The sequence below is a fragment of the Denticeps clupeoides genome, chromosome 16 (assembly GCF_900700375.1).
Source record: "Denticeps clupeoides chromosome 16, fDenClu1.1, whole genome shotgun sequence".
In the NCBI taxonomy this organism is placed as follows: domain Eukaryota; kingdom Metazoa; phylum Chordata; class Actinopteri; order Clupeiformes; family Denticipitidae; genus Denticeps; species Denticeps clupeoides.
In genome coordinates, this window is record NC_041722.1 from 10,814,177 (window position 1) to 10,830,721 (window position 16,545).

The following is a 16,545-nucleotide window of genomic DNA, read 5'->3' on the forward strand; positions in this document are numbered from 1 at the left end:
TTCACCAAATCCCATCTGGTACATATATCTTAAAAACAAGTCTTTATTTGATCATTTATTATTTCTTGGCCACAGGTCAGGAGCTAGAACACAGATATTTCCTCCGCTGCAAATGACAAAAAAAAAAGCATGAAATGATGTGCCAAGAAACAAAAACAGTGGACGTCAACACTTCACCTCCTCACAATCAAGACAGCTCATCCTGATCAATCATCAATCATGTTGCATTGCAAATGGCATCATAATGTGTGCAAGCAGTGTTGTCTTACATGATTTTTATTTTTACAGACATAACACTACCAATGGAGATCAGGGTGCTTCCACAGAAATAATACACAATAATACAATACATTTGCACTCTACTGAAAACCTTTAAAGCCAAAAACATGTTTATTTCATGCCAATTTCATTAAGAAGATGGGACTCTTGTAAACTTTTTATAGGCATCCAAATTATATACATAAATCACCCCCAAAATACTTAAAGCAGTAAGAGCAGCAAAGGGTGATTCCTCAGAGGGAATTTTGCAAGGCTTGAATACTTGTCTTTTCATCAGAATCTATAAAAAAAAAAAGTCTATATATTTACATACACAGAAAACACTTGAGATCCACTGTACTGTGTCTAGAAGTACATTCAGTGTAAACATGCAGTATGCTAGAAATCACAAGAATAACACCACAGATCAATGACTTGAGGTGCATTTGATATGCTAATTGCTGTTATCGCCAACACCTATGTGCAAAGTAAAACAAAACATCTTAAAAGTCCTTGCAAACTTTAAATAGTGTCTTCAAGATCACATTTTATGCAAATGGGATTTAACATTATGCTTGTTGTCCATTAAAAGTAAGTAACAGTGTTTCCGTGGACAGAATAGTCTGTGGTGGAAACGTAAAATGAACATTGATGCACTGTGTGCTAATTGGTTGGATTCTACTTTTGAACAAGAATACCTGAACTGTGATAGAGAACACCCCTTTGTCCCCAGTATCCACACATAACCACAGTGCTACAGATTCAAGAAAGTGGCAAAGAAGATAAAGGGGGAGAAAAACTAAAAACACTGCGACCTAGTTTATGCTTCAGCAGTATCAAGATCTCCTTGTGTAGGGGTCATCTTGTGATCTACTGCATCACCCTGCAACCTCTTCATTCACATACAGAAGTAATCGGAAAAAGAGGGGACACGAAGAGGTGTCCCCCGAGACACAATGTCTTTTGGCATTAAATAGCAAAAGGCTCTTAAAATATATTAAAAAGAATACATCTGTACAAATTTTCAATTAAAACTTACATCATGGTGGTTTAGCATGCTACAGAGTCAGTATGCGGAAAGGAATACTTTTGTACCACTTTAAATGGGTTTCATTGCAATGAATGTAGACCCTGAAGGCATAAAGAAATCCGAGGAGGGGCAATTCAGTCCTCAACCAATAGGCAGTAATGAAATCCTTCATCATTTTCTTCTTCTGTTAGTTTGAACCTCACTTTCGCGATGTGTGCTTGGGATCTCTTTGCCTCTCTGGTTCCTTAGATCTTGTCACCAGCTTTGTTCAGACCTAGGGCTTGCACCACATCCAAACTCAGGCCACTTTTTAGAGTCCTCCTCACTGTAATAAGATAAAAAAAAAACTGATTAATTTAGACGCAAACACAAAACTCTTATTTTGTTAGGCCTGAATACAGTATACTGTGTGGTGACAGGATAAAGAATAATGAAGGTAAGGAAAGGACTCATAAAAATCTTAGACTGTTTAGGTGAGCGAAGCACCGTCCCCACACACTGCTCCCTGGGTGCCTGTCATGGATGCCCACTGCTCACCAAGGGTGATGGTTAAAAGCAGATGACACGTTTCGTTGTGTCACAGTGTGCTATGGTGCAGTGTTTCACAATGACAAAAACACCCACTTTCAATAATGATACAGAACATGGTAAAGCAATAATGCAAAATTCTGTACCTTCATTTATTTTGTTTGGGGAAAAGCTATTTGTTGAGAGAAAAGGACACAGCTCCCTGTCCAAATAACCAGTAGACAATGATCTGATGGTGAGTGACACTCATAACAGTATGTAGATGTGTATAAGGAACCAGTGAGATTAAGGCTTGTTTTGGACACAGACAAACCTGTGTCTGAACACACAAAATAAATCTGTCCTGTATCTGTCCCCATATTTTTACAAATCTCTCACCCTGACCTCTCTAAGACGGTCAAGATTATGTACCGCTTATTCAGATCATGAGACCACTTTGATCACATTTAGAACTGGATCTTTAGGAGAGTGTCACCTCCAGTGCTTTTCCTCTGTCACACCGACCTCAAGTATGTCCTCCTCACCACTTCCACAAAGGTAATACATGCAGATGCTATAAAACAGAGCTACATTTGTAAATGGCATCTCTCTTTTTAAGATATTTTTATTAGGACTGCTGACTGTGCTACAATCCACAATTCCTTGTGTTAAGAAAAAGTCAATATAACAATTTGTCTGCCACACATTGCAATACTCACGGGACTTCCTGTTGATGCGAGAACGTTTGCGAGCTTTTGGACTGGATGCTCTCTCTGTGGGGTTCTGGGTGACTGACTTCACCAAGCGATCCATGATCTCATCAGTGGCATCATCCTGCGAGCTGGCGCTGTCTTCCTTGTCAGACTTGACTGCTATGTCTGGAATCAGAACAGAATGTTGCCTAAAACAAGCACCACCGGCAGGCAAACTTGTAACAGCTTGACTATTATGAAGAATATGATTAATTGCGGCAAGTTCTCTTACTTCTAATGGCACGGGACCTCCGCAGCTTGCTGTTGTCTGAAGCTATAAGCAGGTTCTTCATGTTCTCGTGATTCTCCTGCTCAGGTTCTTGTACAGACATCAAGGACACAGGGGATAGGGTTTCCTGGATATCTGGAACAGCTCCAGAGAACTTCTCAGTCTGTCAATTGAAAAAAATAATCAAAGTGAGTACTTTAATTATAAAGCATCTATAAAACTATAACTAGGCAGCGGTGGCCTAGCGGGTAAGGAAGCAGACTCGTAAACGAAGGGTTGCAGGTTCGCCTGGGTCAAGGTGCCACTGAGGCATGTTTAGTAAAGTGCGCCTTTCATGGCTGCCCACTGCTCACTAAGGGTGATGGGTTCAATGCAGTGGACACATTTCATTGTGTGCACCGTGTGCCATGTTGTAGTGTTTCACAATGACAAAACAATCACTTTTACTTTTTTTCCCACTTTCATGAAAACACAGAAGGAGAATAATGAATTACTGCAGGGCAATAAGTGGTCTTATTTATTACCTCAGTGATCATCTTCCCTCGGGTCTTGTTTCGCTCCCGGTGGGTTGCCCGCTTGCGCTTTTGTGTTAGGACCCTCTCTCGGGCGGTGCGGTACTCCAAGGAAAACTCACTGATGATCTTACAGAACTGGGTTATCTTTGTGTCTCGCACCGAATATGATGGTTGTCCAAGGTACAACAAGAAAGAGTGAAACCTGCCATAAACAGAAACGAATTTGAGCAGAAACATTGCAGTCATAACTAGGTGTCTAGTGAAGTAGTAGTCTAGTGTTCAACCAATTTGATAAATCCAGCCATTCAAATTCCGAGCAACACACTTAACCCTGGGTTGTTATGAGGGGTGCACTTCTACAAATCACTGTAGAAATACCGCAAAAAGGTATGTTGCTGACCTGTTGACAATTCGCCGGTGAACCACCTTCAGGATGATGATCCTGTCGGTACAGTCCCTCAGGAACTCAGTCATCTTGGTCTTCAGCGTTGGCTTGGTCTCATGTTTAGCAACCACTTTCAGGTTATCCCAGGAGGTCTTGCACTTCCTCTCCAGCTGTACCAGACTGTCTGAGAGCTGCTCAAAGTCCACCTAAGGACAGGAGCCAATATAATTTATACTACCAGACTAGAGGGCTATAATTAAAGAGTCATGTCATGTTTACAGTAGATGTTCAAATACATATTCACAAACACTTTCACCTGTATATGAAAGGGGTGGAGCTTACTTTGGCTGAGCGAGTAATGGCAGGGATCTCAGAATATACATCTGAAGTGTCAGGGAAGTTCTCCACTACAAAGTTGCATGTGTGGTGCAGGAGTGACTGCCTGTGAACCGTGTCTTTCACCTCAGTCACCTTCTCCAGGTAGTTCAGCTCAAAGCCCTTGGCCTGGAGAAGACAGAAGGGAGACGTGGGCCGAGGGTTAACGCCGGCTCATCACACTGCACACACACACAACAGAAACGAGCTATCACTGGCCTCATCACAGGCTGTCGTAACACCGGCATCGCAGATTAGTGAAGTGAAACAAAAAGAAATATTAGAATAAGTGAGGAGAGGCACAGGCCCTCCTTAACTGTGATATGCTGATGAGAACATTTACACTAGAGCTGTTAAGGAAGTTCCCGATGGCCAAAAGCGTTGCCAGGATGCGTTTGAAGGTTCTGTTCTTCGCCAGCTGCTCCATGCCAATCTTCAAGTCAAAAAGCGGCTCCGCAATCTCCTAAAATGCCGCACGAGAGAGACAATAATGAGAACCACCATGAGGGGGTAAAAACAGCACAAGACTGTTCTGGCCCAGGAAACCATCCCAACAGAAACAAGCTCCACTGACCTTCTCCAGAGTCTCATAGTTCAGCTTGAAGGCCCAGAGCTGGAGCCGTGCACTCAGGCCACTGATGGACGACAGAGTGAGCAAGAACTGCTCAGCCGTTCCAAGAGGCATTTCAGGATTGGCCAGCTGAGCTTCTTGAATCTTCTGCTTTTCTTCCTCGGTAGGAAGCATAGTTAGAATTTTCTGTGAAAATAACAAAAATACTTTTTATATTATGTGCACCAGGAGCCTCAATAAGACTCTATAGCCCTCTAGTGGCCAATATATGATATTACCTCAATGCCCTCTTTGCTAATGGCAAACTCATCAAAGTTCAGAATCGCCGTCTTGATGACGTGAACAGCAGGCAGCACGGTCATGCCAATGTTGATGGCATTACTCCTCTTCGGATCAAGTACGAGGATCTCTGACTTCTTGGCCTCCGGTCCTTTCTGTGTGAGAGATGTCATTTGCTTCTCAGTTTACATGAGAGCAGTATTGTACAAATTGCCATGATTACAATTTGCTTTTATACGCTTATTATCCTTTTGATTATTATGTGTGAACAATTACTTGCCAAGTTATTTCTATCAAGGGTTTTAATGTGAAGAATGCCCTAAATACCATACTTAACACCTCAGGAATTGGGAGCATGTTGGTTTAAAAAAAAAAAAAAGGATCACGATAAAGAGCGCAGGAATGTTAAGTGTATGTAACACTGTTCACTGCCCCTTTGCAGATATCTTAGGTACAAATGAATGAACATGGTGTGATGCTGTTAGCAGTCATATTAAATTATTATATCGTGGAGGACCCCGCTCTTGAACTGGATTCACCTTGGCTACAGGGAGGTCTTTCCCCTTCGACTCAAACAGGTGCTCCAGCTTCGCTGTGTCCACGTCGACCTTATCCAATGACGCCCAAACTGTGCCACGACCAAACTTGCACTTCCTTGGGCTGTCAGGCTGCTTCAGCTCCTTCCAGAAGAGCTTCACGGTTTTCTTCTTCTTGGCGAAGTCTAGCTCTGCAGCATGGGCCGGGGATGGTGGGGGCATACTGGGTGGAGGAGGTGGCGGCAGGTGAGGAAGACCTCCCACAGGGGGCGGGGGAGGTGGTGGAGGGGCAAGACCCAGTCTAGGGACCCCAGGAGGTGGCGGAGGAGGAGGAGGAGGAGGAGGAGGAAGAGCACCTAAACCTGGCACAGGTGGGGGAGGAGGGGGTATCCCATTGGATGTGCCAGAGTCATAGGAGTCAAAGTCCAGCACATCAATGTCCTCCTCCTCCATGAGATCTGAGAAGTCTAGGTCTTTGATGCGAAGCGTCCTGGAACTGGGAAGCAGCTGCTCCCAGGCGTCCTGTTTGTTGCGGGCCAGCGGCGTCATCATGGTGTTCTCCAGGCTGCGAGAGTGGGTCTCAGCATCGATGCTGTACTGCGGGTGGACCTGCCGGTTCTGCTGCTCCTCTGCCAACCTGGCCCGTGCCGCCTGAGTGCTGCCCTCCAAACCCTCCAGCTCGGCACGTCTGGAGGGGTCCTCGCCGGCCTTGGTGACGCGTGACTTCAGACTAGAGAGCCGGCCGGCCAAGCTGGATATTCCCTGGTCCTCCGGTCCGGCTTCCTCCGAACTCTCCTCTTGCACCAGTCCCTTTAGTGCGCCGCCACTGTTCTTACTGTACAGCATGTCCAGCATGAACTTCCTGTCACTTGAGAGCGTGTGGTGCTGCTCAGTGGTGCCGTCCATGCCTTGGACACTGCCACCTGCTGGAGAAGGGAGGTAGAAAAATTAAAATAGGTGCATTCCCACACGGCAGAGTTGTTCTCTGGCACCACGCTAACATTCACAGTATGATGAAGGGGAGAACATTCCCTACAAACAAACTTGACTTTTACCGTTTTTACTGCTCTTTAAACTGTGTACTGAACCAAAATCTGTTCTTTTTCATAATTATCAAATATTACAGTTTTTACAGTCCATTTCATTTATGCCAAATGAGTCCAGGAAAACACCAAGGCATAAAGCTGTTTATCAGCCATTAGGCCAACAATGCACATACAAATGTGAAGTACTCCTACCTTTAAAAAAGCACATATGGGAGCAAAGTTCATCATTTCCACACAGCACCATACTGCAGCTTTACTGACGGCAGCCAAATCCTTCTACTCCAAAACGAGTTCTGCACTTCTGACTGAATAGGCATTTGCTGAGACCCAAACGGAAGCCGGAAAAGGAAGATCTTCATCTCCAGCTCTAAACAGTTTACAGAGATCTGCCCTGCTAATCTCTACTAATTTATGCTCCCTGGGCAACAAGCTGGAATAGGGTGGGGGGGAAACCAGGGAAAGATCTGATCTTGACCGTTTCTTAAAAGCTGTACAATGAAAATATTTTCATTTGGTGGGGGGTAAAAATGGCCTGTGTCTGGGGATTCAGGAGCTTAAAACAGACTCATGGGTACTGTACACTACTCTACTCTAACAAAGCCCAATTTACTCAGCTCCCTCTCATGATGTGGTACTCAGTAACAATATATATGACTACAGTACATGCATTTTCAAAGAACAAGTCATAAGCAAACATTAGAAAGTGACACACGAAATAGAACGGAATGCAGACAGATAATAGACATAAAAAATGATTCTTATCTCTTGCCTGGTTCATTATCACTCGTCTGCGTGTCTCCCGACTTCTCCAGGGTGCTCAAGGAGGGGCTTTCCTCAACGGAGTTCACCCCTGAGAGACAGGCCTCCTGTCCACCACACCCCTCAGACTCTAAAGGCACAGATGAAAGCGAACACTGTCAGAAATAGAGGGAATATGTTGCAAATACGCACTGACGCATGCATAATCTGCAGAGACATAATACCCAGACCATGTCATGCAAAACAGAGAAGTGGTTTCATAGTTTTATGCTTTTGAATGGCTTCTAAGACTGCGGGTGTGTGTGGTTTTTGCCAAGAGTCTTTTCAGTGTGTCAAGCAGTTTCTGGGTGCCCATCTCTCATTTACATGTCTTTGACTGGGCCAGAAAAGCTCGTCTCTGCAGAATTCACCACGCTTTTGTACCCATGCTGTGGCCACACAGGAGTCTTGAGAATCTCCAGCCTAGCCTGACACTACAGGCAAAATATCATTGACTGTGTGCAGTCCTGTGTGTAATAATGAGATAAATGTACAGTACTGTACATTTAAAGTGAGAAAAGTATTGTAGCAAAACCACTGGTGGCTGGTCATGGGAACAAGGCAGGAACCAAACAATCTATCTGAGAAGAACGCTCTGAAGAGAAGCAGGAATTTTCACTCACTGCTCAGTAGGTGAAAAAGGTGTGTGTGTGTGTGTGTGTGTGTGTGTGTGTGTGTGTGTGTGTGTGTGTGTGGTCAATTAATAGTGTAGGAATCTGGTGCGTACACATGTTAAATTAGGCAATGCAACATTAAACGGAACATGAGATCATGAACTCATATAAAAAAGCATATTGATCATTTGAAACTTAGAAAACTCCAAATACAATATATCTGCACTGTTGAGGAATACGACGTCTCTACCTTCAGATTCTGTAGGGGTTCTCTCAGCGCCAGCAATCTGCTCAATCTCCTTTTGGCTGGCATGGAGTGTACGTCCCCTCCTGTCCCGGTTCCTCTGTGTGGCGACCAGGCTGCGCAGGAAATTCTCTCTACAGCGTCACATGGGACCGATGGGCAGACAGACCAGAGTTATTTGATGATACCTCAAGTAAAATTCTAGTGTTTTTGTTAATGTGTCACACGCCACCATAAATACTCCAGAATGGTTGAGCAGATCAGGCCCAAGCGATAACAGAAACCAAGCCACCACAGAACTTTCCACCAAATCCTCCCAAATAAGCTACTCCAAAAAATTCTTCACCAACGCATATGTAAAATCACTGCTTCCATCACACAAACCCTGATCCATGCATCCAAACGGCTACGGGAAGTCCATCTGGATGCTATTTGGTTTACAGGTTCTAGCACAATATCAGATATTGGACATTCTACAACAAAATTTACAAGCACAACCTTAGGTAAGAGTTAGGACAATAGTGAGGATATTAGGCTATTAATGAATATATAGGCACAGTAAACTAAAACTGTCACAATGCAATACATTACATTTAATTTAGCTGGTGATCTCATCAAAAGCATCTTACAAATCAGCGTGCAACGTGTTGCTCAGGGACACAAATGGTAGAAAGTAGGTTCATCTGCATTTCATGTCACAATGATCTAATATGTTGTATAATATACACATACACAGTTGTATGTTCAATTAAAATATAGAATGGCATTATTTCTGTATTACACTTTTAGACAACAAATCATGAATTTAATTTGTGCATCATGGAGTTGAAACGTATCATAAAGATAATTATCATATTAAACTGCATAATTATCATAGCTTAAATGCTATTTCACAGTTCCCATAATGATGCTGTTCCTCATGATAATGCAGACCTAGTTTGATAGTTGTGTTCTTCACCATACAATCACTGCTGCATGTGAGAAGTACACAGCTTTTAAGTCAAGACGGGCCTAAGACCAGAAAGCCGAGCAAAGTGGAAATCATTAGTTTAATACTGTGATTATTTCAAGCAGTGATCCGTTTCTTCAAATCGTTTATTAAGAAATTGCACCAGCAAGAAGCATTAGCCTCCCAGCATAAAAAGTCCAGCAAGCTTCCAGTCACCCGATTTACTTACTCATAGTTCATAAGAACCGGACGGTCCTTAGAAACATTACAGTCTTCGGGGCTGCAGAGAGACATTTGGATTCACAGTGAAACGCTGCCAGCATCCACTCTATACCTCAACAGCTCTACGTTCCAGCTGTTTACGCATACTTTTGACGGTAATCTGGTTGTGGCAGCGAAGGCCACACATTCACACATTTTTGTCTTACGCCACAACAATGAGCAGAGAGGTGAACACAGAATGTGGAGCGAGAAAACGAGAGAGAGAGAGAAAAAAAAAAGAGCAAGGAAGAGGCATGAGGTGTCAATACATCAAAATGACCTAGAATTGATCTAGAATTCATTTTCTAGAATATTCTGTCACACTGACCATGCATGACGGGACCTAATTTAAGGTTAGCTTCCAATATAGTGTATGGTATATAGTGAAATATCTGTATCTTTCAAGATTTCTGAAAGTTTTTGGTACAGTGATAACCTTAACAACTGAGTATTTATATATGCATGATGGTCTGAAATCAGTGATTAGACATTTCATAATTTCATTGCCCCTCTGTGGACTAAATGGCTCCAGTGATTTAAAGCCCTGACGCCACCTAAAAAACTCCATTCTTGGGCCATGTCGGAGCTACTCACCAAACACTGTCGGCTTGGTGCAGTCTGTAAAAGGAGAGGGGTTTGGAGCAGAGGAATGTTGGAAGCCACAGCAGAGAGGAAAAAGATTAGGAACCCGGCCAGACATAATGGATGGGGAGATGAGAGGAGAAGAGAGAAGAGGAGAGAGGGAAACAGCCGTCAGGACAAACAGTGAGAAGGAGACACCTAATACGATAACAAATCTGAAGTCACACTAAAATTATGAGATTGTTTCCTTGCTAAAGGGAAGGTGTGAAACCCTCTCCACTCCTGCTTGGATTCTGATGAGAAAGGATATGGAGCACTCAACCACAAACCATCAGCCTGACGGGGAAAAAAAATGACCACATGTTTAAAGTCCGGATGACAGGTTTGACCATTGACTCCTCTTTTAAATTAAATTAAACTTGATATTTAGAGCATCTTCATCTTCAGAGCCTCACACACCATGAAATAGACTAAAATATTCCAAGCAAACCAATAAACAGCGCACAGGAACAGCTACATCTGAACAGAGGTGTAAGACACTCACTTGAACACGCTCCTGCCCTCCGACTTCACCGGCTCCTCTGTGGCCGTCTGGGAATGGTTCTCCAGTGCACCAGTGTCGGTGGGAGATGAACTGTGGACGTCAGACACACACAGAAAAAAAAAAAATAAGACGGGTCCTGAGCCAAGGTAGCGGAGCAGGCAGCTGAGGCAGCTTCTGTGCTGCGTGTCCAAACAGCTACGTTTCCTGTCTACCCAACGTCCACAGAGACCACCTTCTCCCATGGGGAGGGGGGTGCTAATGCCTTCTGTGTCTGTAAGTTCTGGGTCACTCTATGGTTTAGCCCTTTTTGTTAGTTTGTTCTTTGGGATTTCTTCATGGAGCCAGAAGTACAGAACACCACAAAAGGGCATTAAACCTGGATTCAATAACATTTGACTACATTTTCACCAGCCTTCCACAGCCCCATTACAAACCCTAATGTCCATGGACAACGATCCGTTCAAAGTTAATCACAGTGTGAACCACAGTGTGAATTAAGGGAATATGGTGTTCTTTGAAATAAGCCATAATGGACAGTAACCTGAGTAAAAAAAGTAACCTGAGCTGGGTAGAATTAGCTGTAGATATCTAAAACACACAAAAATATTTTGATAAATGTTAAAGTCAAGTAAATTGATTATGCTCTTAATCAAGGTCAGGCCAAAGTGAAGCACTTTTTGACAAACCCAAGTGAGGATGATAGCAAAGTCATCAAACTGCTGGTCATCTGATTTTCAAAGATAATATTTCCCCTGTTACATGGCAGGTTTTTTTAAGCAAAAGCAATTCTAGTTACTTCCTTCATTTATTCATTATTTTCCATTAATCAGCAGTGAAGTGATTTTTTTTTTTTTGTGATTAGTATGAAACCCAGAATGAAATGAAACCGGGACAGAGGTGAGGAAAGTAGCTGTACAAACCTGCTGGATGCTGCAGGGGGCTCTTCTGATATTGACCCCGTCTTGTTAAACAACCTTGACCTTCTAGAAAATCCCTTAGGAGACATGTACTGACTGATGAAAGATCGCCCCCTAGTGGAATGACCAGGGAAGTGAGAAAGGTGGGGGCAAAAGGGGATAGTTTAACAGTCAGAGGTTAGTTGAACCCAAGACCCATAATGACAATTTCAGAAGAAACCACAAGTCCATCCAGAGTGAATTCAAAAGATTAAAAGAAGAAATTAATGATAGTGCACCCATTTAAAATAGGATAAGACAGATTGGTGACAATAATAATGATCAAAGATTCAAAGATGAAAGATAAAAAATTTGAACTCCAAACCCCAATATGTGAAAACTGACGAAGGATGAAATAAATGTTCCTCTTTGAAAACACAACAAATGAGAGCAAAGCGATAAGGTTCTATAGCCTTTTCTCATCAGCATGAGTTTCAGCCTGAAAACAAGACCCAAAGCCCTTAGCCAACCCATGAATAAAAATTCCATGGGGTTTGCTAAGAAGAAGAGTGGTTTCCAAACCAAACATTTGCTCTCCGCTTATACATGCAGCTTGTCAACCGAATAAAATGTTTTGCTTTGAATAGAGGCTATACATGGAAATGGATGTGGCAAACTGATTATTTGGTAAGAAATAGTCTTTCAGTATATGCATTCCATGACTAATTCATTTCCATGGGATTCACTGTAACCAAGTAATTTGGCCCAATGGCAGGACAATCAATATTCAGTTGTGTGACTAGTTTTACACACTAGGGGAAAAACAATATTGTGGAAATCTTCATACAAATGCAAGCCTGAGCTCTGCATTTAAAATCATATGAAATACAGCTTGAATAACTTGTGCTGTACACAGGACACAAGCATTTACAAGTGCCTGGTTTGGGACATTTGGGACAAGGGGAACTGTGAAATGGAGGGACCTCTGGAGTATGGCGCTCTTTAGTTAGCTTGAGCAACTAAAAATGTGAAAGACGAAAGCCCACAAATATCAATCAGAGATTTCAAAGTCCCTCTGTGGTCTTTAGAACATCAAATGTGCAGCTTACAAAAGGGCATTGCATATGCACCACAATAGAAATACATTGCACAGCAATAATTATTATTATTTTTTTTTTTTTTAAAAGCATATACCTAATAAGAAGAAGAAATTTCCTGAATAAATCATTTTCTTCCAACTCATTCATTAGTACATCAAGAATCTCAAAACACAATATTAAAGATTGAATTCCACAGCTCATTAAGTCACCTTAACCCCAGTCCCCCATACAGACAGTCTTTAATAAACAATCAGATCTCGGCTATGCAAGCTATGTACTGGCAAGTATGTAAACTAGAAAAATACTTCAGTCAGTAGTAGGCGTGTTCACAGGACTGTGCAGCAGCTGATAAAGCCGGTTTGTAAAACACCACATTGCCGCATATGGGAAAGTGCGGAGACTGCGTACATCATAAACCAGTCAGTGGCTGAGAGATGTATTTCTCCCAAATGCACAGCCACTGGACCCCCCCACCCCCCCCCATCCCACTTCCTGTGTGAGATCGCTTGCTCTTTTTCACTCAACGCACCCCGCAACTACATACACCACTGCTGTCAAACAGTAGCATTATGAGCGGAGGGGGAGTTTCACATAAGCCCCGGGGTCTTCCCGCTGCTGATGGCTTTACCAGGTCCTCCACAAGACACATGTGCTATGTGGAAAACAACAACAATGCTGGGCCCGAACATGGAAGACCATTTAAAATTTTATATGACTGATTTTATCTTTAGTACTTTTTTTATGAATGACCATTATTATTATTATTTCAAATAAAGCGTTTCACACATTGACATGAAAAATAAGGGTCAGCTCACAGCCTAGTGTGCTGACAGTGACAAGGGGAGCAGAGAGGAGGAGAAACTTCACTTGACTAATGTATGGTATGTAAGGTATGTGGACTCTGTAGCAGATGGACCAATAATTGCAGTAGTTTGGAGACGCATCTTGTTTTAAAGAAAATAATGACCAGTTACGAAGCATTTGTCATCAGCTTACAAAAAAAAAAAAAAAAAAAAAAAAACAACAAATGTTCCCACAAAACACTTACGATCTAGAAGTGGCCTGCTGCTCTTGCTTGGGAAGAATATCTGCAGTACCATTAGCGGCCACAGAGGGTGACACAGGAGTGAACACAAGTGAGACCGGATCACTAGTGGTTGTGGATGGAGTGAGGGGTTCAGGCTCGGTGGGTTGGGGGGAGGTGGCCCGGCTGTGTGAAGATGTGGAGGAGGCAGAGGAGGTGCTGGGAGAGCTGGAAAAGGCAGCAGATTGCGGAATGTCCGGCAGGTGGGCGGATGATCTCCTGCTCCTCCTGCCTTCCTGTTCAGTCGGTGTCAACTTCCTGCGTTCCTTACGAATGTGTTGCGAAGCGTCCTCCAGCTCCCCGTCTTCATACTTCAAAGCATTCTAAGACAGACAGAGAGACAAACTGTGTCAGATGATCGTCTGGTGCTGTTTAAACCAGCACCTACACCAATAAATGTTTGCCTTTCAAAACACCTCCGCATACTCAGGGTTGCCAGATTGGACAAACTGCTTAATTCCAATTCTACTTTGAATAAAAATTGGGTTGGTTTTTTAAAAAGTATAAACCTGTATATTTTCAGTTCTGAAAACACAACATCTTTGTGTTTTCAAATGACAAGTGGTTGTTAACCTATGTTGTCAGGATAGCCCCGCTGTGCAGTGCTTGGTCTGAACATTGCCTAAAGAAAGAAGCACAACTTATCGGTAAATGATTTAAATGAAAAGGTGTATTTTGCTTGTTTTTTGTATGTATATTGTAATTTAGGTCATTTATCAGGCTGAGTGTTCACACCTCGTATATGATGAATTGGTGTTTGAGGTCTGGTTCTGTCGCCTTGCTGCTCATGAGTTTCTGCATGATGTTCTCCATTCCTAGCTGCTCCAGAGAGTCTGTGACATCATAAAAGGAATCCTGGTCTGGAAGAGCTCCAAGCGTCTGTGAATTAATCAGAACCCTCATAAAACCAAACTGAATTCCAGTTCTGGCCATGTCCTACAATAAAGGATTAGTACAGGGCAGCACCTTGTTGATGAGGGTCATGGTGTACACCAGCAGCTCAGCATCAGAGCCATTCTTCTCTTCCAGTATTCCCACTAGGTTGGACCATGGCTTCCTACCTAGAGCAGCATACAGTGAAACAATGAGGTACACATTTTTTTTTTTTGGAAGCTGAACAGGGGGGGCTGGTTTTAGTACCTCTCTTGCCATCCACAGTGTTGACAGCGTGAATGAGCAGCGGGCTGTTTGACTCTGTGTACTCCACAAACACGATAAGAAGCTTCAGCGCTGTCTTCACCACCAGCCGTGACTACTCAAGGGAAACAATGAGGCCAAGGGGGTAAAAAAAAGGAAGAAAATTCATTCCATCCTGTGTACACTAGATGGAGATATTACACCCCACTGACAAAGCTCAAAGCCTGTGTCTCCATTCAAGATTCTGCAGCCAGATTAGCTCAGGTAAGAGTTCAAATATGTCCCCATGAAACTCAAAAGGTCGTGTGCAATATCAGGTTTGACTAGAGTACTTTCACTTTTGTAGAAAACACTTTCTGTTTTCTATGCTTAGTTTTTTGAAGACCATTCATCAAAACACTTACCTCAAGAATGCGGAACACATTGTGTAAGAACAATGTTTTATTGCGATAATCACTTTCACAAACCTACCACAAACTTTCTAATCCAGTTCATTGTCTTTGCCAATTGAAAAGTGAAATAACCCTGCAGAGCCAACTAAATGCCAGACGCTATTACACATAATATAATTATGTGTAATAGAGTAAGAACCTGAGAACAGTTAACTCACCATGCTGCCACTCAGGGTGTAGAGCCACTGCACGGTCTCATTGTGGTTGATGACACCGTTCATCCCATCCACAAACAACATGATCTGGCTGAGAGCTGCAGACCCCAGACACGTTAACTCAAAATCCATCTTTCCACCCTGCAGACAGTGCTTACTGGATACATGCTAATAATTACATTGACTGACTGTGATATTATATATTTTCTTGAACACATATGCGAGAAAGGGGCCTTGTATAACTTTAAATTCCCCCAAATGCTAAACAATATAATTTTGAAGTTTATGAATATTTAATAAGCATGGCGTAAACTACTGGGGCTCTATTATCTCTGAATTATCTCCATTGCCTATTAAATGGCATGAAGCTTATTATGCAGCAAATGTTTTATCCATGAAGTTTGCTCCCTTATGAATCCCTCATCATTGCAGAAATGAATATTATATTCTTGCTCTACCTCGGAGGATATAGTTCTGGTAGTTCTGGTCGGCCTCGGCTCCAACTTTAATGAAGCATGTCAGTCCATCAGAATTCACAAACTCCGGCACCAGATCTTTGTCATCCTGGACACAATCAAAACACAAAGCATCAGAGAAGCATGCATTAAAAAAAAATTATACATTCAGGCACAAAGCTGTATGTGTGTGCCTGCCCATGCAAGCACGTGCTGACATAAAAACACAACACAGGCATTTTTTTCCACTTCCTACTCTTTCCGAGTAAAAGTTCCACGCCCATTTGCAAGAAAATTAGTCCATTATGTGTCATTCAATGGAATACTTTGGACTGGGTCTCAACGTTTCATTCACAATTCACTTTATTTATGAGGACAAGGCTGCTTTTACATGCGGGAAAGTTATGGTGGAATTTTTTTTTAATCTAGGGAGGAAACAAAGGGTAGTCATATCCTCTGACTACCTAGATTAGATGAGACACAACATGAATTGTACTGCCGTTTACCTGAAACAGTTGCTTTAGGGAGAAGAGGGAGCGCCGGAGCTCAGGCCCGTGGGAATTGTACAGCTTTTCTGGAATAAACACGTAGAAACAGGCCTCAATTTCTTACTGGAAGAACAGTTACTATGCCAAATTTCAGTTTATTTAGCACATCAAATGTCATAAAAATGTAATAAAAAATGACGTCCTTTGCCGGAACTGAAAGATCAGTGGTTTCGGTATAAATATGCAAAGTAACGAAATTCCATTTGTATGCACAAATTGCTTGCCAAGGGAAAAAGCGAGGCA

At 42.6% G+C, this 16,545-nt stretch overlaps 1 protein-coding gene across 1 annotated transcript in view; it reads right to left on the reverse strand.

The window, feature by feature from the left end:
• Nucleotides 1-258: 258 nt before the first annotated feature.
• Nucleotides 259-16,545, reverse strand: part of fhod1 (formin homology 2 domain containing 1) — a 31,133-nt gene continuing 14,846 nt past the window's right edge. The window contains exons 4-26 of the mRNA XM_028956766.1: nucleotides 16,261-16,328; nucleotides 15,758-15,863; nucleotides 15,303-15,397; nucleotides 14,696-14,807; nucleotides 14,522-14,616; nucleotides 14,291-14,434; nucleotides 13,520-13,878; nucleotides 11,396-11,506; nucleotides 10,476-10,565; nucleotides 9,944-9,967; nucleotides 9,318-9,368; nucleotides 8,146-8,273; nucleotides 7,253-7,372; nucleotides 5,441-6,363; nucleotides 4,901-5,056; nucleotides 4,626-4,808; nucleotides 4,395-4,514; nucleotides 4,019-4,180; nucleotides 3,692-3,882; nucleotides 3,301-3,493; nucleotides 2,780-2,939; nucleotides 2,515-2,673; nucleotides 259-1,613 (exon numbers count right to left, since the gene is read on the reverse strand). Of these exons, the coding sequence (XP_028812599.1) occupies nucleotides 1,534-1,613; nucleotides 2,515-2,673; nucleotides 2,780-2,939; nucleotides 3,301-3,493; nucleotides 3,692-3,882; nucleotides 4,019-4,180; nucleotides 4,395-4,514; nucleotides 4,626-4,808; nucleotides 4,901-5,056; nucleotides 5,441-6,363; nucleotides 7,253-7,372; nucleotides 8,146-8,273; nucleotides 9,318-9,368; nucleotides 9,944-9,967; nucleotides 10,476-10,565; nucleotides 11,396-11,506; nucleotides 13,520-13,878; nucleotides 14,291-14,434; nucleotides 14,522-14,616; nucleotides 14,696-14,807; nucleotides 15,303-15,397; nucleotides 15,758-15,863; nucleotides 16,261-16,328 (3,830 nt within the window). The 3' untranslated portion in view covers nucleotides 259-1,533. The remainder of the gene's footprint in view (nucleotides 1,614-2,514; nucleotides 2,674-2,779; nucleotides 2,940-3,300; nucleotides 3,494-3,691; nucleotides 3,883-4,018; nucleotides 4,181-4,394; nucleotides 4,515-4,625; nucleotides 4,809-4,900; nucleotides 5,057-5,440; nucleotides 6,364-7,252; nucleotides 7,373-8,145; nucleotides 8,274-9,317; nucleotides 9,369-9,943; nucleotides 9,968-10,475; nucleotides 10,566-11,395; nucleotides 11,507-13,519; nucleotides 13,879-14,290; nucleotides 14,435-14,521; nucleotides 14,617-14,695; nucleotides 14,808-15,302; nucleotides 15,398-15,757; nucleotides 15,864-16,260; nucleotides 16,329-16,545) is intronic.